This window comes from Anomaloglossus baeobatrachus, chromosome 3, assembly GCF_048569485.1.
Source record: "Anomaloglossus baeobatrachus isolate aAnoBae1 chromosome 3, aAnoBae1.hap1, whole genome shotgun sequence".
Taxonomy (NCBI): domain Eukaryota; kingdom Metazoa; phylum Chordata; class Amphibia; order Anura; family Aromobatidae; genus Anomaloglossus; species Anomaloglossus baeobatrachus.
This window is the reverse complement of record NC_134355.1, coordinates 458,386,715-458,409,655: the sequence shown is the minus strand read 5'-3', so window position 1 is coordinate 458,409,655 and position 22,941 is coordinate 458,386,715. Positions and strand designations below refer to the sequence as shown.

Genomic DNA, 22,941 nt, shown 5'->3' with positions numbered 1-22,941 from the left:
CCTCCTCGTCCTGCGAGTCGGCTCGTGAATCGGAGCCGCGGGACGAGGAAGGAGAGGGGACCCTGCGTCTCCTTTTAGGAGGACGGGGTCCGTGAGCAGATGAAGAATCCTCTGTGAGCTCTGCAGAGCGAGCCGAAGCAGCAGAGGCGCCCTGAGAAGGGGGCTGATGCATGCTCAGCAGAGTCCGGGACAGCTGTCCCATGGAGTCGGCAAAGGACTGGGAGATAGCCTTAGAAAACGATTCTACCCAAGCCGGGGGTTCAGCCACTGGGGCCGGAGCAGCCGGAGGGACCACTGGGGAGACTCCAGGCTGAGGCACCACCATGTTAGAGCAGGCATCACAATGTGGATATGTGCTCGGTTCAGGCAGTACGAGCTTACATGCAGTGCATATTGAGTACAGCCTTGCAGCCTTGCTCCTAGTGTGAGACATGCTGCTGAGGTGGAGGCTCTGCAGTAAGAACACACTCCTTCAGAATGACCCCCAGAGAGTGTATAAGAAAGTCCACAACCAGAGGTTGTGGCTTACCAGACCGTTTTGTGTGCCCTCCGGATCCCACAGCTCGGACCTCCAGACAGGTTGCAGAGATGCAGCAGCCAGCGCCGATCAGTGTGAGAACGCTGATAAAATGGCGCCGGAGTGAGGAGGGGGGGCGGGGCCTAGTCCAAGAGCGAGAACCGGACGGCCAAGGAGATATACAGGGGAGGGAAACATCTCCTCAGAGAGGAGTGTCCTCCCCTGTGCTGAACGGCCGGTGGGCGGCGCCGCATGACTGACATGCAGGGGCAGTGAAAACGAAAGTAGGCCGCAGCCAAAGCCGGGGCCTAAATTCTACAATGCGGCCGGCGAGCAGGCACCCTCGGCGCGGTTCTCAGGTGAAAACCAGAGAACCGGCCGGAAATGTCACCAAAGTAACCTGACACACTCTCCCCAACAATAAAGATGCAAAGGACCCGCTGCAATAACGTCTCAAATACTTAGCTTGTGAGACGCAGGGCCAGGTCCCTGAGGGATGAGTGCTCCGTCCGGCAGGGTCCTGAAAGGGCTGCGGATGGAGACCGGTCTCCTGCAAAGCAGTGAGAACCGTGCTGGCTCCCACTTCAAGCCAGAGCCCGAGGGATGGTGAAGGAGCGCGGCATGTAAGGCTCCAGCCTTGAAATCAACCTTAACAACACCGCGTACACAGTGGGGTGAGAAGGGACATGCCGGGGGTCCAGCTTGGACCCGCTTTTCTTCCAACTCTTTAAAATCAAAAATCAGATGAGAATGCATGTGTGGATGTGTGCCTCCTGAACACAAAGCATTGAACTGGCTAGATTTGGTTATCCAGGGGGTGTATATGCTCGGAGGGAGGAGCTAAACTTTTTAGTGTAGTACTTTGTGTGTCCTCCGGAGGCAGAAACTATACACCCATGGTCTGGGTCTCCCATAAGGAACCATGAAGAAAAAGGTTTTTTTTGGGGGTTCCTTTAATGATTGACAGTAGCCTCCTTACTCATAGGCATATGTATAAAGACGTTTGTCTGCCTGTATAGAAGTGCAGGAAGATCCTTAAAGTGATGAATGCATGTGTCTTATGAGTGGGCTCATAAAATGAGTTTGTGCTCCTAGACCCTCCGGGGTTAATGCTGTATTTGTCTTTGTATACACGTTAAAGCTGAATTGCAGAGTCTGTGTCCCCAGGAGCTGTGGCTATGTGCTCCTGGGGACACAGACTCTGCAATTCAGCTTTAACGTGTATACAAGCATTAACCCCGGAGGGTCTAGGAGCACAAACTCATTTTATGAGCCCACTCATAAGACACATGCATTCATCACTTTAAGGATCTTCCTGCACTTCTATACAGGCGGACGAATCATTAAAGAAACCCCCAAAAAACACTTTTTTTCATAGTAATTTAGCGACTAATGTGATCAAGGTCCTGGAGGACTGAAACGTTATTGACGCAAAATTGTCGCAAGTGTCACATGTCTTTCAATTGTTGCTATCTTGCCTTCTGTATTAAAAAATCTATTAGCATTGAGAAAGAGTTATATCTTTATTCATTCTGGCCCATTCAGAGTGCAGTGTTATATTTATATATGATTTTTCAGGGATTTTTTTACTAGCACCTCCCCCATACTTCTAATTCTAAGTGTGCACACTATTTTCATATATATATATATATATATATATATATATATATATATATATATATATATATATATATATATATATATATATATATATATATATATATATATATATATATATATACACACACACACACACACATACATACATACATACATACATACATACATACATACACAGTAGAGACCAAAAGTTTGGACACACCTCATTCAAAGTTTTCTTTATTTTCATGGCTCTGAAAATTGTAGATTCACATTGAAGGCATCAAAGCTATGAATTACCACGTGGAATGAAATACTTACCAAAAAAGTGTGAAACAACTGATAATATTTCTTATATTCTCGGTATTTCTAAGTAGCCACCTTTTGCTTTGATTACTGCTTTGCACACTCTTCATGAGCTTCAAGAGGTAGTCACCGGAAATGGTCTTCCAACAGTCTTGAAGGAGTTCCCGGAGATACTTAGCACTTGTTGGCCCTTTTGCCTTCACTCTGCGGTCCAGCTCACCTCAAACCATCTCGATTGGGTTCAGGTCTGGTGACTGTTGAGGCCAGGTCATCTGGCGTAGCACCCCATCACTCTCCTTCTTAGTCAAATAGCCCTTACACAGCCTGGAGGTGTGTTTGGGGTCATTGTCCAGTTGAAAAATAAATGATGGTCCAACTAAACGCAAACCGGATGGAATAGTATGCCACTGCAAGATGCTGTGGTAGCCATGCTGGTTCAGTATGCCTTCAATTTTGAATAAATCCCCAAAAGTGTCACCAGCAAAGCACCCCCACACCATCAAACCTCCTCCTCCATGCTTTACGGTGGGAACCAGGCATGTAGAGTCCATCCGTTCACCTTTTCTGCGTCGCACAAAGACACGGTGGTTGGATCCAAAGCTCTCAAATTTGGACTCATCGGACCAAAGCACAGATTTTCTAATGTGCATTCCTTGTGTTCTTTAGCCCAAACAAGTCTCTTCTGCTTGTTGCCTGTCCTTAGCAGTGGTTTCCTAGCAGCTATTTTACCATAAAGACCTGCTACACAAAGTCTCCTCTTAACAGTTGTTCTAGAAACGTGTCTGCTGCTAGAACTCTGTGCGGCATTGACCTGGTCTCTAATCTGAGCTGCTGTTAACCTGCGATTTCTGAGACTGGTGGCTCGGATAAACTTATCCTCCGCAGCAGAGGTGACTCTTGGTCTTCCTTTCCTGGGGCAGTCCTCATGTGAGCCAGTTTCTTTGTAGCGTTTGATGGTTTTTGCCCCTGCACTTGGGGACACTTTCAAAGTTTTCCCAAATTTTCGGACTGACTGACCTTCATTTCTTAAAGTAATGATGGCCACTCGTTTTTCTTTACTTAGAATTTGTATTATGGCAAGAAAAAAGCAGCTAACAGTCTATTCAGTAGGACTATCATCTGTGTATCCACCAGACTTCTTCACAACACAACTGATGGTCCCAACCCCAATTATAAGGCAAGAAATTCCACTTATTAAACCTGACAGGGCACACCTGTGAAGTGAAAACCATTTCCGGTGACTACCTCTTGAAGCTCATCAAGAGAATGCCAAAAGCGTGCAAAGCAGTAATCAAAGCAAAAGGAGGCTACTTTGAAGAACCTAGAATATAAGACATATTTTCAGTTGTTTCACACCTTTTGTTGAGTATTTCATTCCACATGTGTTAATTCATAGTCTTGATGCCTTCAATGTGAATCTACAATTTTCAGAGTCATGAAAATGAAGGGAATTTTGTTTACTTACCGTAAATTCCTTTTCTTCTAGCTCCAATTGGGAGACCCAGACAATTGGGTGTATAGCTACTGCCTCCGGAGGCCACACAAAGCATTACACTTAAAAGTGTAAGGCCCCTCCCCTTCTGCCTATACACCCCCCGTGGGATCACGGGTTCCTCAGTTTTAGTGCCAAAGCAAGAAGGAGGAAAGCCAATAACCGGTTTAAGAACAAATTCAATCCGAAGGAACATCGGAGAACCGAAACCAGTCAACATGAACAACATGTGTACCCGAACCAACAAAAATCCCTAAGCAAACAGGGCGGGTGCTGGGTCTCCCAATTGGAGCTAGAAGAAAAGGAATTTACGGTAAGTAAACAAAATTCCCTTCTTCTTTGTCGCTCCTAATTGGGAGACCCAGACAATTGGGACGTCCAAAAGCAGTCCCTGGGTGGGTATAATAACCCCTCGTGATAGGACCGTAAAAACAGCCCTACCCTACAGGTGGGCCGTCGCCGCCTGAAGGACTTGTCTACCTAGGCTGGCGTCCGCCGAAGCGTAGGTATGCACGTGATAGTGTTTGGTAAAAGTGTGCAGACTCGACCAGGTAGTCGCCTGGCACACCTGCTGAGCCGTAGCCTGGTGTCGTAATGCCCAGGACGCACCCACGGCTCTGGTAGAATGGGCCTTCAGCCCTGAGGGAACCGGAAGCCGAGCAGAACGGTAGGCTTCAAGAATTGGTTCCTTGATCCACCGAGCTAGGGTGGATTTGGAAGCTTGCGACCCTTTGCGCTGACCAGCAGGGCTGTGGAGTCGGTAAGCCAAACCTTCGACTCCGACTCCTCAAATTCTCTTGCACCGACTCCGACTCCGGCTCCGACTCCGGCTCCTACATATATTGCTTATAGTTAGGTGAAAAATTTATTGTAGTACATGAATATGTGTATGTGAACATCAGACATTTAATAATTTTTATGATACAATAATCAAGATATTTGGATAGAACATAAAATATATTTATTGGAATACAACTTTAGAACACAAAAAACTGTAATAAATTGTAAATATGTAATACACTATGTAATATACAGTAGATTACATATATATCTTGTGTGTGTGTATATACACTGTATATATATATATATATATATATATATTATATATATTACATATTTACAATTTATTAGTTTTTTTGTGTTCTAAAGTTGTATTCCAATAAATATTTTATGTTCTATCCAAATATCTTGATTATTGTATCATAAAAACAATTAAATGTCTGATGTTCAACATTGTACTACAATAAATTTTTCACTTAAATATAAGCATTATACTAAATGTTGTTATTTAGTAAAATATTCAGCACATTCTGCATTGCACTCCTGTCCCCAATTTATTATATATTTTAGGAGTCGGAGTCGGTGCATTTTATACCGACTCCACCAAAATGAGCTCCGACTCCGACTCCACGACTCCGACTCCGACTCCACAGCCCTGGCGACAAGGACAAAGAGTGCATCCGAGCGGTGCAGGGGCGCCGTGCGGGAAATGTAGATCCTGAGCGCTCTCACGAGATCCAACAATGCAAATCCTTTTCACATTGATGAACTGGATGAGGGCACAAGGAAGGCAAGGAGATATCCTGATTAAGATGAAACGGGGATACCACCTTAGGGAGAAACTCCGGAATAGGTCGCAAGACCACCTTGTCCTGGTGAATCACCAGGAAGGGAGATTTGCATGACAGCGCTGCTAGCTCGGACACTCTCCGGAGAGACGTGACCGCTACTAGAAAGGCCACTTTCTGTGAAAGGCGAGAAAGAGAAACATCCCTCATAGGCTCGAAAGGCGGCTTCTGAAGAACAATTAGAACCCTGTTCCGATCCCAGGGCTCTAACGGCCGCTTGTAAGGAGGGACGATATGACAAACCCCTTGCAGGAACGTGCGTCCCTGAGGAAGTCGTGCTAGGCGCTTCTGAAAAAATACAGATAGCGCTGAGACTTGCCCCTTGAGGGAGCTGAGCGACAAACCTTTTTCCAACCCGGATTGCAGGAAGGAAAGAAAAGTAGGCAAACTAAATGGCCAGGGAGAGACTCCCTGAGCAGAGCACCACGACAAGAATATTTTCCACGTCCTGTGGTATATCTTGGTGGAGGTAGGTTTTCTGGCCTGTCTCATGGTGGCAATGACCTCTTGAGACAATCCTGAACCCGCTAGGATCCAGGACTCAATGGCCACACAGTCAGGTTCAGGGCCGCAGAATTCTGATGGATAAATGGCCCTTGAGACAGCAAGTCTGGTCGGTCTGGTAGTGCCCACGGTTGGCCTACCGCGAGGTGCCACAGATCCGGGTACCACGACCTCCTTGGCCAGTCTGGTGCGACGAGGATGGCGCGGCGGCAGTCGGACCTGATCTTGCGCAGCACTCTGGGCAACAGAGCCAGAGGTGGAAACACATAAGGAAGCCGGAACTGCGACCAATCTTGAACTAAGGCGTCTGCCGCCAGAGCTCGGTGATCGTGAGACCATGCCATGAAAACTGGGACCTTGTTGTTGTGCCGAGACGCCCTTAGGTGGACGTCCGGCATCCCCCAGTGGCGACAGATCTCTTGAAACACGTCCGGGTGAAGAGACCATTCCCCTGCGTCCATACCCTGGCGACTGAGGAAGTCTGCTTCCCAGTTATCCACGCCTGGGATGTGAACTGCGGATATGGTGGAAGCCGTGTCTTCCACCACGTCAGAATCCGCCGGACTTCCTGGAAGGCTTGCCGACTGCGAATTCCTCCTTGGTGGTTGATGTATGCCACCGCTGTGGAGTTGTTCGACTGAATACGGATCTGCTTGCCTTCCAGCCACTGCTGGAAGGCTTGTAGAGCAAGATACACTGCTCTGATCTCCAGAACGTTGATCTGAAGAGTGGACTCTTCCTGAGTCCACATACCTTGAGCCCTGTGGTGGAGAAAGACTGCTCCCCACCCTGACAGATTCGCATCTGTCGTCACTACCGCCCAGGAGGGGGGTAGGAAGGATTTCCCTTTCGACAATGAGGTGGGAAGCAGCCACCATCGAAGAGAATCCTTGGCCGCCTGAGAGAGAGAGACGTTGCTGTCGAGGGACCTCGACCTCCCGTCCCATTGGCGGAGAATGTCCCATTGTAGTGGACGCAGATGAAACTGCGCGAAAGGGAGTGCCCCTATTGCTGCCACCATCTTCCCTAGGAAGTGCATGAGGCGTCTCAAGGGGTGTGACTGACCTTAAAGGAGAGATTGCACCCCTGTCTGCAATGAACGCTATTTGACAAGCGGAAGCTTCACTACCGCTGAGAGAGTATGAAACTCCATGCCAAGATATGTTATCGACTGGGTCGGGGTTAGATTCGACTTGGAAAAGTTGATGATCCCCCCGAAACCCTGGAGGGTCTCCAGCGCCACGTTCAGGCTGTGTTGGCATGCCTCTTGAGAAGGCGCCTCGACCAGCAGATCGTCTAAGTAAGGGATCACGGAGTGTCCCTGAGAGTGTAGGACTGCAACTACAGCTGCCATGACTTTGGTGAAGACCCGTGGGGCTGTCGCCAGACCAAAAGGCAGGGCTACGAACTGAAGGTGTTTGTCTCCTATAACGAAGCGTAGAAAACGCTGATGCTCTGGAGCAATCGGTACGTGGAGATAAGCATCCTTGCTGTCTATCGATGCTAGGAAATCTCCTTGAGACATTGCGGCGATGACGGATCGGAGGGATTCCATCCCGAACCGTCTGGTTCTCACGTGGTTGTTGAGAAGCATTAGGTCCCGAACGGGACGGAAAGACCCGTCCTTTTTTGGTACCACAAACAAATTGGAGTAAAAACCGTGACCTTGCTCTTGAAGAGGAACAGGGATCACCACTCCTTCCGCCTTTAGAGTGCACACCGCCTGCAGGAGAGCATCGGCTCGGTCGGGAGGCGGAGACGTTCTGAAGAATCGAGGTGGAGGACGAGAACTGAACTCTATCCTGTATCCGTGAGACAGAATGTCTCGCACCCAACGGTCTTGGACCTGTGGCAGCCAAATGTCGCCAAAGCGGGAGAGCCTGCCACCGACCGAGGATGCGGAGGGAGGAGACCGGAAGTCATGAGGAAGCCGCCTTGGTAGCGGGTCTTCCGGCTGTCTTTTTTGGGCGTGACTGAGCCCGCCAAGAATCTGAACTCCTCTGATCCTTTTGAGTCCTTTTGGACGAGGATAATTGGGACCTGCCCGAACCTCGAAAGGACCGAAACCCCGACTGTCCCATCCTCTGTTGGGGTTTGTCTTGTCTGGGCTGAGGTAAGGATGAATCCTTACCCTTGGACTGTTTTATGATTTCATCCAAGCGCTCACCAAACAGCCGGTCACCAGAAAATGGCAAACTGGTTAAACATTTTTTGGAAGCAGAATCTGCTTTCCATTCCCTTAACCACAAGGCTCTGCGTAAAACCACGGAGTTAGCAGATGCCACTGCCGTACGGCTCGTAGAGTCCAGGACAGCATTAATCGCGTAAGACGCAAATGCAGACATTTGAGAGGTTAAGGATGCCACCTGCGGAACAGATGTACGTGTGACCGTGTCAATCTGTGCAAGACCAGCTGAAATAGCTTGGAGTGCCCATACGGCTGCGAATGCAGGAGCAAACGACGCGCCGATAGCCTCATAGATGGATTTCAACCAGAGCTCCATCTGTCTGTCAGTGGCATCTTTAAGTGCAGCCCCATCCTCCACTGCAACTATGGATCTAGCCGCAAGCCTGGAGATAGGGGGATCCACCTTAGGACACTGGGTCCAGCTCTTGACCACATCAGGAGGAAAGGGATAACGTGTATCCTTAAGCCGTTTGGAGAAACGCTTATCTGGATAAGCGTGGTGTTTCTGGACTGACTCTCTAAAGACAGAATGGTCCAGAAAAATACTTAATTTCCGCTTGGGAAATCTGAAAAGGAATTTCTCCTGCTGTGAAGCTGACTCCTCCACTTGAGGAGCTGGGGGAGAAATATCCAACATTTTATTGATGGACGCGATAAGATTGTTCACTATGGCGTCACCATCAGGAGTATCTCGGGATCAGAATCCTGATCAGCTATTTCCGGCTCATCACACAGAGAATCCTCCTGCTGAGAGCCTGACCAGTGATATGATGTAGGGGGCCGCTCATAGCGAGCTCTCTTAGGCTGTCTGGGACTGTCGTCCGTGTCAGAGCCGTCACCCTGGAATGCATGGGACACCTCCGGAGCCCGGAGCTGTTCCAAATGAGGGGGACCAGGGGACAGTGATTCAACCGTGCCCATGGTCTGCGTTACTGGTCTAGACTGCAAAGTTTCTAGGATTTTAGTCATAGTCACAGATAATCTATCAGCAAAGCTGCAAACTCTGTCCCCGTCACCTGGACAGTATTCACAGGTGGTTCTCCCTGGGTCACCTCTAGCAGAGGCCCCGGCCGAACAAGTGCCACAGGGGCTGAGCACTGCACACAATGGGGGTCAGTGGGACCTGCCGTAGAGTAGCCCCACATGCGGTACAGGCAGCATAGAAAGCCTGTGCCTTGGCACCCTTGGTTTTGCGGACGACATGCTGTTGTCTCAGAGCAATCCAAGAGGGTATATAGTGAAGAATTACCAGCGCCAGTACAGTGCAATGTATAGCATAAAAATACAAATGAACACTGCAGCACAAGTGGGGTAGGCACCAGAGGTGTCGCTTACCGCCCGCTGAAAGCGGGTGTGTGGTCGCTAGAATCCCGTGCCTGGGTCTCCCATAACTTGTCTCCCCTTCTCCAGCTCAAACAGCACGTCAGGAATGGCTGCCGGCGTTCAGTGAAGAGGGGCGGACCGTGGGCGTGCCTCAGACGAAGAGCGGGAAACCAGCGTCTCACTGTGTTCAGTGTGAGGGCTGGAGTATGTAAAGTAAACTCCAGCCCTCGGCGCTGACGTTCTGCACAGCGTCCCGCCCCCACTCTGACTGGCAGGCCTGGGGGCGGGAACGAAACGAACTAGGCCGGAAAAAGCCGGGGACTGTAGTAGTAAGCGCGGCCGTCAAATATGCACGGCGAGCGCGGAAGTCCCCGGCGAACCACAAGTCCCAGCCGCGCCGCAGTTAAAACTGACAGCAGCGGCCGGCGCGACCGTTTCCAAACCATTAACTCCTTCAGCTAGCTGAAGATAGTGTGGCACACGCGCACAGCGCTATTGTCCCGGGCGCACTAACACACCCAGCAATGCTGGTGTGTGTGTGCGCGATTTGCACGGGGACACAGAGTACCTTAATGTAGCAGGGCCATGTACCTGACGATACTCAGCTCCATGTCCAGCAGATCCCAGGGGCTGTGGATGGAGCACGGTCTCAGTGCCTGGAGACCGGTAAAATCCCACTTCACCCAGAGCCCTAAGGGGGATGGGGAAGGATGCAGCATGTGGGCTCCAGCCTCCGTACCCGCAATGGGTACCTCAACCTTAACAAATACCGCCGACAAAGAGTGGGGTGAGAAGGGAGCATGCTGGGGGCCCTAGTATGGGCCCTCTTTTCTTCCATCCGACATAGTCAGCAGCTGCTGCTGACTAAACAGTGGAGCTATGCGTGGATGTCAGCCTCCTTCGCACAAAGCTTGAAAACTGAGGAACCCGTGATCCCACGGGGGGTGTATAGGCAGAAGGGGAGGGGCCTTACACTTTTAAGTGTAATGCTTTGTGTGGCCTCCGGAGGCAGTAGCTATACACCCAATTGTCTGGGTCTCCCAATTAGGAGCGACAAAGAAAAAGAAAACTCTTTGAATGAGAAGGTGTGTCCAAACCTTTGGTCTGTACTGTATATGTATATGTACAGTGCTGGCCAAAAGTATTGGCACCCCTGCAATTCTGGTAGATACTACTCAGTTTATTCTTGAAAATGATTGCAATCACAAATTCTTTGGTATTATTATTTAATTTAATTTGTCTTCAATGAAAAAAAATTGTCATAAAGCCAAATTGGATATAATTCCACACGAAACATAAAAAAGGGGGTGGACAAAAGTATTGGCACTGTTTGAAAAATCATGTGATGCTTCTCTAATTTGTGTAATTAACAGCACCTGTAACTTACCTGTGGCACCTAACAGGTGTTGGCAACAACTAAATCACACTTGCAGCCAGTTGACATGGATTAAAGTTGACTCAATCTCTGTCCTGTGTCCTTGTGTGTACCACATTGAGTATGGAGAATAGAAAGAAGACCAAAGAACAGTCTAAGGACTTGAGAATCCAAATTGTGAGGAAGCATGAGCAATCTCAAGGCTACAAGTCCATCTCCAAAGACCTGAAAGTTCCTGTGTCTACAGTGCGCAGTGTCATCAAGAAATGTAAAGCCCATGGCACTGTGGCTAACCTCCCTAGATGTGGAAGTAAAAGAAAAATTGCCGAGAGATTTCAACGCAAGATTGTGCGGATGGTGGATAAACAACCTCGACTAACATCCAAACAAGTTCAAGCTGCCCTGCAGTCCGAGGGTACAACAGTGTCAACCCGTACTATCCGTCCGCATCTGAATGAAAAGGGACTATATGGTAGGATACCCAGGAAGACCCCACTTCTTACCCCGAGACAAAAAAGCCAGGCTGGAGTTTGCCAAAACTTACCTGAGAAAGCCTAAAACATTTTGGAAGAATGTTCCCTGCTCAGATGAGACAAAAGTAGAGCTTTTTGGGAAAAGCCATCAACAGAGTTTACAGGAAAAAAAAGGCATTCAAAGAAAAGAACACGGTCCCTACAGTCAATCATGGTGGAGGTTCCCTGATGTTTTGGGGTTGCTTTGCTGCCTCTGGCACTGGACTGCTTGACTGTGTGCCAGCATTATGAAGTCTGAAGACTACCAACAAATTTTGCAGCATAATGTAGGGCCCAGTGTGAGAAAGCTGGGTCTCACTCAGAGGTCATGGGTCTTCCAGCAGGACAATGACCCAAAACACACTTCAAAAAGCACTAGAAAATGGTTTGAGAGAAAGCACTGGAGACTGCTAAAGTGGCCAGCAATGAGTCCAGACCTGAATCCCATAGAACACCTGTGGAGAGATGTCAAAATGGCAGTTTGGAGAAGGCACCCTTCAAATCTCAGGGACCTGGAGCAGTTTGCCAAAGAATGGTCTAAAATTCCAGGAGAGCATTGTAAGAAACTCACTCATGGTTACCGGAAGCGGTTGTTCGCAGTTATTTTGGCTAAAGGTTGAGCAACCAAGTATTAAGCTAAGGGTGCCAATACTTTTGTTTGGCCCATTTTTGGAGTTTTGTGTGAAATGATCAATGATTTGATTTTTGTTTCATTCTCCTTTGTGTTTTTTCATTGCAAGCAAAATAAATGAAGATAATAATATCAAAGAATTTGTGATTGCAATCATTTTCAAGAAGAAACTGAGTATCTGACAGAATTGCAGGGGTGCCAATACTTTTGGCCAGCACTGTCTGTATACATACATACATACACACACACATACAAATATATATATGTATTGTGCATGGCAGTTTAATTGTGTGTATTTCTATGTGCACCTGTTTTATTGTACAATAATCCTAAGGAAGAAGTCGTAAAATCAAGTGAACAAGTTTCTCTGACAACATGATTGACCACATAACTAAAACTACAATGTCTGCTGGCTATAGTGTACTGATGGATTTGCCTCTATTACCAGCCTACAAAAAAGGGAGATAACTGCATTTAAAGCGCAACTGTCATTTTAATATTACCTAAATCAATAATACACAATAAGCAACGCTAATATGTCTTATCAGACAAATTGCTTCTTTCTCTGCCAGAATTTATCAGTTATCAAACTTCTCAATTCTGAGATAAGAGATGGCACTGTAGCACTGCGATTATATATAGATAGGAGAGGGAGGGGCTAGAGGCTCTATCTACATAGGATCTCATCAGCACCAACTGCCATCTCCTATCTCAGTATTGGGAAAGTCCTCTCTGAATACAGGTTTTTCCGCAGAATTGAGAAATTTGATAATGTTGGACAACAACAACTATTGATTTATGAAATAAAAATGAAAACAATGGTTACACTTTAAGCAATTCAAATAACGCCTTTATGAACAGTTGATTGAGCGCATCACCTTTAAAAGCGTCAGCTTGCTGTTCAACTGATGCGCGGACCATTTTCCAAAAACAATCAGACACGGCAAGACTTAAATTCTTGGTAGTCACCTGATGAGCCTTAAGCATCCCTTTCCTAGAAGGAAAACCCAAGAAATGTTATAATATGGAACAGTCATATACAATTGTTTTTTGCACTTTAGAAAGACACCAGTCCGCTGCTGAAACGCGTTGTACAAATACAAACCCTTCAATCTATCTCAAGCAGAAGAACCTATATTTGAACTGTCTTTTGCTGTTATTGTCAGAAAATCAAACAAAATTGAAGGGTGTTAAAACCCTGCTCGACACACTAAGGGTATGTGCCTACGATCAGGACTCATTGCGTCCTGGACACAGCGGGTCCTGACCGGCAGGTCCAGGAGTCTCCTCGACAGGAGAACCTAGGAGAACGCAGCTGCTCGTGCCCATGATCAGGGTTCAGTGCGCTGCGGTCTCTCACTTGTGTTCTCCCTATGGAGGACGCATGTGATTCTGCAGCAAACAATTGACATGCTGCGGTCTGGAAAGATGCACCGCAGGACAATGTTTGCTGCAGAAAAGAAGGGAATTTTGTTTACTTACCGTAAATTCCTTTTCTTCTAGCTCCAATTGGGAGACCCAGACAATTGGGTGTATAGGCTATGCCTCCGGAGGCCGCACAAAGTATTACACTTAAAAGTGTTAAGCCCCTCCCCTTCTGCCTATACACCCCCCGTGCTCCCACGGGCTCCTCAGTTTTGGTGCAAAAGCAAGAAGGAGGAAAAAGAATTATAAACTGGTTTAAAGTAACTTCAATCCGAAGGAATATCGGAGAACTGAAACCATTCAACATGAACAACATGTGTACACAAAAAAACAGGGGCGGGCGCTGGGTCTCCCAATTGGAGCTAGAAGAAAAGGAATTTACGGTAAGTAAACAAAATTCCCTTCTTTGTCGCTCCATTGGGAGACCCAGACAATTGGGACGTCCAAAAGCAGTCCCTGGGTGGGTAAAATAATACCTCGTAAGAGAGCCGTAAAACGGCCTCTTCCTACAGGTGGGCAACCGCCGCCTGAAGGACTCGTCTACCTAGGCTGGCATCCGCCGAAGCATAGGTATGCACCTGATAGTGTTTCGTGAAAGTGTGCAGACAAGACCAGGTAGCCGCCTGACACACCTGCTGAGCCGTAGCCTGGTGCCTCAAAGCCCAGGACGCGCCCACGGCTCTGGTAGAATGGGCCTTCAGCCCTGAGGGAACCGGAAGCCCAGCCGAACGGTAGGCTTCGAGAATTGGCTCCTTGATCCACCGAGCCAAGGTTGATTTGGAAGCCTGTGACCCTTTACGCTGGCCAGCGACAAGGACAAAGAGTGCATCCGAGCGGCGCAGGGGCGCCGTACGAGAAATGTAGAGTCTGAGTGCTCTCACCAGATCTAACAAGTGCAAATCCTTTTCACATTGGTGAACTGGATGAGGACAAAAAGAAGGTAAGGAGATATCCTGATTGAGATGAAAGGGGGATACCACCTTAGGGAGAAATTCCGGAACCGGACGCAGAACCACCTTGTCCTGGTGAAAAACCAGGAAAGGGGCTTTGCATGACAGCGCTGCTAGCTCAGACACTCTCCGAAGTGAAGTGACTGCTACTAGAAAAACCACTTTCTGCGAAAGGCGTGAGAGAGAAATATCTCTCATTGGCTCGAATAGTGGTTTCTGAAGAACCAGCAGCACCCTGTTCAGATCCCAGGGTTCTAACGGCCGCTTGTAAGGAGGAACGATGTGACAAACCCCCTGCAGGAACGTGCGTACCTGTGGAAGTCTGGCTAGGCGCTTCTGGAAAAACACAGAGAGCGCTGAGACTTGTCCCTTAAGGGAGCCGAGCGACAAACCCTTTTCCAGTCCAGATTGAAGGAAGGACAGAAAAGTGGGCAAGGCAAAAGGCCAGGGAGAAAAACCCTGAGCAGAGCACCACGACAGGAAAATTTTCCACGTCCTGTGGTAGATCTTGGCGGACGTTGGTTTCCTAGCCTGTCTCATAGTGGCAATGACCTCTTGAGATAACCCTGAAGACGCTAGGATCCAGGACTCAATGGCCACACAGTCAGGTTGAGGGCCGCAGAATTCAGATGGAAAAACGGCCCTTGAGATAGCAAGTCTGGTCGGTCTGGTAGTGCCCACGGTTGGCCGACCGTGAGATGCCACAGATCCGGGTACCACGGCCGCCTCGGCCAGTCTGGAGCGACGAGGATGACGTGGCGGCAGTCGGCCCTGATCTTGCGTAACACTCTGGGCAACAGTGCCAGCGGAGGAAACACATAAGGGAGCTGAAACTGCGACCAATCCTGAACTAAGGCGTCTGCCGCCAGAGCTCTGGGATCTTGAGACCGTGCCATGAACGTCGGTACCTTGTTGTTGTGCCGGGACGCCAAGAGGTCGACGTCCGGCACCCCCCAGCGGCAACAGATCTCCTGAAACACGTCCGGGTGAAGGGACCATTCCCCTGCGTCCATGCCCTGGCGACTGAGAAAATCTGCTTCCCAGTTTTCCACGCCTGGAATGTGAACTGCAGAGATGGTGGAGGCCGTGGCTTCCACCCACATCAAAATCCGCCGGACTTCCTGGAAGGCTTGCCGACTGCGTGTGCCGCCTTGGTGGTTGATGTATGCCACCGCTGTGGAATTGTCCGACTGAATTCTGATCTGCTTGCCTTCCAGCCACTGCTGGAACGCTTTCAGGGCAAGATACACTGCCCGTATTTCCAGAACATTGATCTGAAGCGAGGACTCTTGCTGGGTCCACGTACCCTGAGCCCTGTGGTGGAGAAAAACCGCTCCCCACCCTGACAGACTCGCGTCCGTCGTGACCACCTCCCAGGATGGGGGTAGGAAGGATTTCCCCTTCGATAATGAAGTGGGAAGAAGCCACCACCGAAGGGAAGCTTTGGTCGCCTGAGAGAGGGAGACGTTCCTGTCGAGGGACGTCGGCTTCCTGTCCCATTTGCGTAGGATGTCCCATTGAAGAGGACGCAGGTGAAACTGCGCGAAAGGAACTGCCTCCATTGCTGCCACCATCTTCCCCAGGAAGTGCATGAGGCGCCTCAAGGGGTGTGACTGGCCTTGAAGGAGAGATTGTACCCCTGTCTGTAGTGACCGCTGCTTGATCAGCGGAAGCTTCACTATCGCTGAGAGGGTATGAAACTCCATGCCAAGGTATGTGAGCGATTGGGCCGGTGTCAGATTTGACTTTGGAAAATTGATGATCCACCCGAAACTCTGGAGAGTCTCCAGGGTAGCGTCGAGGCTGTGTTGGCATGCCTCTTGAGAGGGTGCCTTGATCAGGAGATCGTCCAAGTAAGGGATCACCGAGTGACCCTGAGAGTGGAGGACCGCTACTACAGTAGCCATAACCTTGGTGAAAACCCGTGGGGCTGTTGCCAGGCCGAACGGCAGTGCCACGAACTGCAGGTGTTCGTTTTCTATGGCGAAGCGCAAGAAGCGCTGGTGCTCTGGAGCAATCGGTACGTGGAGATAAGCATCTTTGATATCGATCGATGCAAGGAAATCTCCTTGGGACATTGAGGCGATGACGGAGTGGAGGGATTCCATCCGGAACCGCCTGGTCGTTACGTGTTTGTTGAGAAGTTTCAGGTCCAGGACAGGACGGAAAGACCCGTCCTTCTTTGGGACCACAAACAAGTTGGAGTAAAAACCGTGGCCCTGTTGCTGAAGAGGAACAGGGACCACCACTCCTTCTGCCTTCAGAGTGCCCAGCGCCTGCAGAAGAGCCTCGGCTCGCTCGGGAGGCGGGGATGACCTGAAGAATCGAGTCGGGGGACGAGAGGTGAACTCTATCTTGTAACCGTGAGACAGAATGTCTCTCACCCAACGGTCTTTTACCCGTGGCAGCCAGGCGTCGCAAAAGCGGGAGAGCCTGCCACCGACCGAAGATGCGGAGTGAGGAGGCCGAAAGTCATGAGGAAGCCGCTTTGGTAGCGGCACCTCCGGTGGCCTTTTTAGGACGTGACTTAGACCGCCATGCGTCAGAGTTCCTTTGATCTTTCTGAGGCCTTTTGGACGAGGAGAATTGGGACCTGCCCGCGCTTCGAAAGGACCGAAACCTCGACTGCCCCTTCCTCTGTTGGGGTATGTTCGGTTTGGGCTGGGGTAAGGATGTATCCTTTCCCTTGGATTGTTTGATGATTTCATCCAAACGCTCGCCAAACAATCGGTCGCCAGAAATTGGCAAACTGGTTAAGCGCTTTTTGGAAACAGAATCTGCCTTCCATTCCCGTAGCCACAAGGCCCTGCGGAGTACCACCGAATTGGCGGCTGCAACCGCCGTACGGCTCGCAGAGTCCAGGACAGCATTAATAGCGTAAGACGCAAATGCCGACGTCTGAGTGGTTATGGACGCCACCTGTGGCGCGGTCGTGCGTGTGGCTGCGTCAATTTGCGCTTGACCTGCTGAGATAGCTTGTAGCGCCCATACGGCTGCGAACGCTGGGGCAAAAGAAGCGCCGATAGCTTCATAGATGGATTTCAACCAGAGTTCCATCTGCCTGTCAGTGGCATCTTTGAGTGAAGCCCCATCTTCCACTGCAAGTATGGATCTAGCTGCCAGTCTGGAGATTGGAGGATCCACTTTGGGACACTGAGCCCAACTTTTGACCACGTCAGGGGGAAAAGGATAACGTGTATCCTTAAGGCGCTTAGAAAAACGCTTATCTGGACAAGCATGGTGATTCTGGACTGCCTCTCTGAAATCAGAGTGGTCCAGAAACATACTCTGTGTACGCTTGGGAAACCTGAAACGGAATTTCTCCTGCTGAGAAGCTGACTCCTCCACCGGAGGAGCTGAGGGAGAAATATCCAACATACGATTGATGGACGCAATAAGGTCGTTCACTATGGCGTCCCCGTCCGGAGTATCAAGATTGAGAGCGGCCTCAGGATCAGAATCCTGATCAGCTGTCTCCGCATCATCAACCAGAGATTCCCCCCTCTGAGACCCTGCACAATATGATGATGTCGAGGGAAAATCTAAGCGAGCTCGCTTAGTCGGTCTGGGGCTGGGGTCTGTGTCAGAACCCTCAGCCTGGGATCCATGAGATACCCCGGGAGGACATTGTTGGTCCAGCTGAGGTGGGCCAGGGAACAAAGATTCAACAGAGTCCCTGTGCTGAGATACCGGCCTGGACTGCAAGGCTTCTAGTATCTTAGCCATAGTCTCAGAGAGTTTTGCAAACTCCGTCCCCGTCACCTGAACAGTGTTAGCAGGTGGCTCCCCCTGGGCCCCTCTTAGCAGAGGCTCCGGCTGAGTAAGTGCCACAGGGGCCGAACAGTGCACACAATGAGGGTCAGTGGAACCTGCCGGTAGCGAGGTCGTACATGCGGCGCAGGCAACATAATAAGCCTGTGTTTTGGCACCCCTGCCTTTCGTGGGCGCCATGCTATTATCTTCCCTGAGTAACACAATAGGGTATATAGCCAGAAATCAACTGTGCACCATACAGTGTAAAACATATATACCATAAACATATAATGTTACACTACTGCACAATGGGGCTAGCACCACAGGTGCTGCTTACCACCCGCCTAAAGCGGTTGTGAGGCCACCAGAGTCCCTGCCTGGGTCTCCCAGACTTTGTCCCCCTCTACAGCGTCCGAGGAGCTGACAGGAATGGCTGCCGGCGTCCTGAGGAGAGGAGGGAGCCGTGGACGTGACCCAGAAAGAGCGGGAACTGGTGCCCGCACTGTGCACAGTGGGAGGGGTGGAGTATGCAAAGCATGCTCCAGCCCTCAGTGCTGCTCGTTCTGTGCAGCGTCCCGCCCTTCCCCTGCCTGTCAGGGCTGTGGGCGGGAGGAAAGGAAACTAGGCCGCAAAAAGCCGGGGACTCTAGTAAAAAAGCGGCCGCCGTAAAAGCGTGGCCGGCGTGAAAGTCCCCGGCGCACTACAAGTCCCAGCCGCGCCGCAGTGTTTCTATGGCCGCGGCGGTCAGTGCGGCAGTCCCTATACATAAACACACTCAGCAACGCTGAGTGTGTAATGGCACATATTAACCCGGTCAGCGCCGTGGTCCCCGGTGCACTAGCACACCCAGCAAAGCTGGAGTGTTGCTGTGCGCTGTCCCCACAGGGATACAGAGTACCTCCAAGTAGCAGGGCCATGTCCCTGAACGATACCCGGCTCCTATCCAGCAGGCTCCACAGGAGTTGTGGATGAAGCACAGTCTCAGTGCCTGGAGACCGATAGGATCCCACTTCACCCAGAGCCCTGAGGGGGATGGGGAAGGAAAACAGCATGTGGGCTCCAGCCTCCGTACCCGCAATGGATACCTCAACCTTACAACACCACCGACAAGAGTGGGGTGAGAAGGGAGCATGCTGGGGGCTCTATATGGGCCCACTTTTCTTCCATCCGACATGGTCAGCAGCTGCTGCTGACCAATCTGTGGAGCTGTGCGTGCGTGTCTGACCTCCTTCGCACAAAGCAAAAAACTGAGGAGCCCGTGGGAGCACGGGGGGTGTATAGGCAGAAGGGGAGGGGCTTAACACTTTTAAGTGTAATACTTTGTGCGGCCTCCGGAGGCATAGCCTATACACCCAATTGTCTGGGTCTCCCAATGGAGCGACAAAGAAAACAAGCATAGTGTGCACAGGATTTCTAGAAATCCATCCACCATGTTTTTACTGTACAATGCAGCGAAAACACGCTACATCCAAAATGCAGCAAAGACTGATCGTGGGCACGTACCTTAAAGAATCTGGAAGATATGCATAAAAAATAACTGACAGCTGCAGTTATCTGTAACAAAAACTCACTTCAGAAGACTTGACCCTTGAAAGAATTCCTCTTCATAGTCTTTAATGGAGTCAATGCTTTCATTGGTGTTGCCTATGAGAAATAACACAATATATTTGTGCATTTATGAAAATCATCCTCAAATATTACTGAATAATGGCAACAAGCAAGCAGCGCTGTGTGACCCCTTGGAGATATATAATCTCCAATCTGATCAACTCTTTGACAACCAGCTCTGTAGTGCATCAGTACAGAGGCAACTGGCAGTCAATCAGTGTGGAGGCGTGTTTAAAGTCGGAGCTCTCAGGGCTGTGAGCAATGACTAATTGCTCCGGACAAGCCCACATGACTGACAGCCAGCGGCTCTCTGGAAAAATAAAGTTCACTTTTTTCCCATGTGCCGCACTTCTAGTACTGCGGTTGGCACCTTTACAACACTAATAACCTACAGAATAATCCTATATTTGCAGATTAATAGCATATAGGAAAGTACATATATCCTCTCACTTATAAAACCACTGCTTACTGCTTCCACCATTTATATGGGCAGTGGTGCAGTAAGGATTAGTTTGTCTCCTTGCGCTTAGCATACCCACACCACCAAAACCAACATCTTGCCATGGATGCGAAGTCATCGCTAGCTGTGCTAACCAGGATGTCAAAGACCGAGCCAGTACACTAAAATCGAGGAGACAGTGACTAGTCCTCATTGCAGCACTGCCCAGATGACTAGCGAGTGGCGATCAGGGGTTTTATATCTTCAAGTTCTTCTGTTCGTTCAGATCAGGCATAAGAGAAGCAGTTGGACTATTCTTACCTTTCCCAGTTACAACTGCAAAGTATCCAAGAGCTTTCATTGGGAAGAGTTTTCCTTCAATTATTTGTTGGATCTTTAATGACCAAAATAAAAATTACTATAATATAAATAGTTGAAAGAGTAATACATCATAGTATATTAAAGGACACAAAGCTTTACTTACTCGGCTGGGGCTGGCCACGTTTTTCTCCGCAAGATCTACTTTGGTCAGAACAAAAATGGTTCTTCTGCCTTGTGGATCCATGTGACTTACAAGGTCAGTGACAATACTCCTCTCAGCATCTACAGACCCATCTGACAAAGCAGGGCAAGATTTCACTTTTCTACTTTAATTTTTGCAATACATACAAACAGAAGGTGCGTTTTCATGTAAATATCAAAGCTAAATAAGAAGATTAGTGTAATCCTATATAACAGATACTATCATTCAGTGCACACATTATTTGGAAATAATACGATGTTAATTAATAGACAATGCCTTTTCATTGGAATAAAGTGCCTTATAAAATAAGAAAAATAAAAAAACCCCCATACTTCGCTTTTACGCTTCAAGCATTGTGCCGCCCTGCAATATGGTGACATTGTTTAAGTCACGTGAGCGCTGCATCCTTCACATGTCCGCTTAATAGAAGGCTGCAGCTCATAAACGGTTGCATACTTCCCAAACGGTCTTGGAAATTAAGTACTCCATGGGTGCAAGTAGCAGTCAGATGCTGCCAATAACACGCTCTTGTTACATCGGTCATCAGCAGGAGCAACCATATCTATAAAAGCAGAAGTCTTGGCAGCTTGCTGGTCTGGTGAATTCAGTTATGCGTGAACACAATTCAAACACAAATAAAATGTAAAAAAAACCCAAAACATTCCTCTTTCTCCAATCTGCTTCTTTTCCATTTTGATCTTATTTTGGTATTATAGTTAAAGGGGTTATCCGGCTTCTTTTGACTTTTTTTTTTTAATTTCCCTATTGGGCTACATTGGGGCAGGTAAGTAGATAGAGACCACTTACCTGCCCTGCTGTCAGCCCCTCTCCCCCGGCTCAGAGCGGTCATGTGACAGCTCCTGCCGCGATTTTGCTGCTTCCGGTCATTTCATGTCAACATGGGCAGGGCCATGTTGACATGCAAATGTGGAACAGCATGTTGCCGCCCTGCTGGGTGTCTACAGTGTGATGAGCCCCCGCCCCCTTCCCTGCACCCTCCCACACATTCCCCCGCACCTCTTTTACTCTCCAGTAACCTCCCTTGTCACTGCTATGGGGTCCGTGACCTGGGGGAGGGGCCTGGCGGCAGCTGCCGTGGTGTCAGCGCCAGCACCGGGCCCCCTGCCCAGGATCACACATTCAAATGTACCGGCATCACAGATCACAGATGCCGGTACATTTGAAAGTGCTGATGAGAAACAGCGCAGCGCTGCTTCTCATCACTGTCCCTCCCGCTGTCTGTGCTCTCTTCAGCACAGCGGTGACGTCACTACTGTGCTGATATGTCCAGAGCACAGACAGCTGGCGAACGTGCAGGAGCGGCGGGGACAGAGGACGGGTGAGTATGTACTCCCTACACGTGTTCCCTATGGGGGGGGTGCACAGAGCCATATGTGTGCGTGTGCAGAGCCATATGTGTGCAGAGCCATATGTGTGCAGAGCCATATGTGCGTGTGCAGAGCCATATGTGTGCAGAGCCAAATGTGTGCAGAGCCAAATGTGTGCAGAGCCAAATGTGTGCAGAGCCAAATGTGTGCAGAGCCAAATGTGTGCAGAGCCAAATGTGTGCAGAGCCAAATGTGTGCGTGTGCAGAGCCATATGTGTGCGTGTGCAGAGCCATATGTGTGCGTGTGCAGAACCATATGTGTGCGTGTGCGGTGCAGAGCCATATGTGTGCGGTACAGAGCCATGTGTGCGCGCGTGCGGTGCAGAGCCATGCGTGTGCGGTGCAGAGCCATATGTGTGCGGTGCAGAGCCATATGTGTGCGGTGCAGAGCCATGTGTGTGCGTGTGCGGTGCAGAGCCATATGTGTGCGTGTGCGGTGCAGAGCCATATGTGTGCGTGTGCGGTGCAGAGCCATATGTGTGCGTGTGCGGTGCAGAGCCATATGTGTGCGTGTGCGGTGCAGAGCCATGCGTGTGCGGTGCAGAGCCATATGTGTGCGTGTGCGGTGCAGAGCCATATGTGTGCGTGTGCGGTGCAGAGCCATATGTATGCGTGTGCGGTGCAGAGCCATATGTGTGCGTGTGCGGTGCAGAGCCATATGTGTGTGGTGCAGAGCCATATGTGTGCGTGTGTGGTGCAGAGCCATATGTGTGTGGTGCAGAGCCATATATGCGCATGTGCGGTGCAGAGCCATATGTGTGCGTGTGCGGTACAGAGCCA

The 22,941-nt window shown here is 49.5% G+C and overlaps 1 protein-coding gene across 12 annotated transcripts in view; it reads right to left on the bottom strand.

Moving 5' to 3' along the window:
* Positions 1-22,941, bottom strand: part of OPA1 (OPA1 mitochondrial dynamin like GTPase) — a 296,183-nt gene that overhangs the window by 147,661 nt on the left and 125,581 nt on the right. For all 12 annotated transcript variants that reach the window (XM_075340498.1, XM_075340503.1, XM_075340499.1 and 9 more), the window contains 4 exons: positions 20,735-20,865; positions 20,572-20,644; positions 19,775-19,847; positions 12,954-13,069 (listed from right to left, as the gene is read on the bottom strand). In XM_075340498.1, coding sequence (XP_075196613.1) covers positions 12,954-13,069; positions 19,775-19,847; positions 20,572-20,644; positions 20,735-20,865 — 393 coding nt within the window. The remainder of the gene's footprint in view (positions 1-12,953; positions 13,070-19,774; positions 19,848-20,571; positions 20,645-20,734; positions 20,866-22,941) is intronic.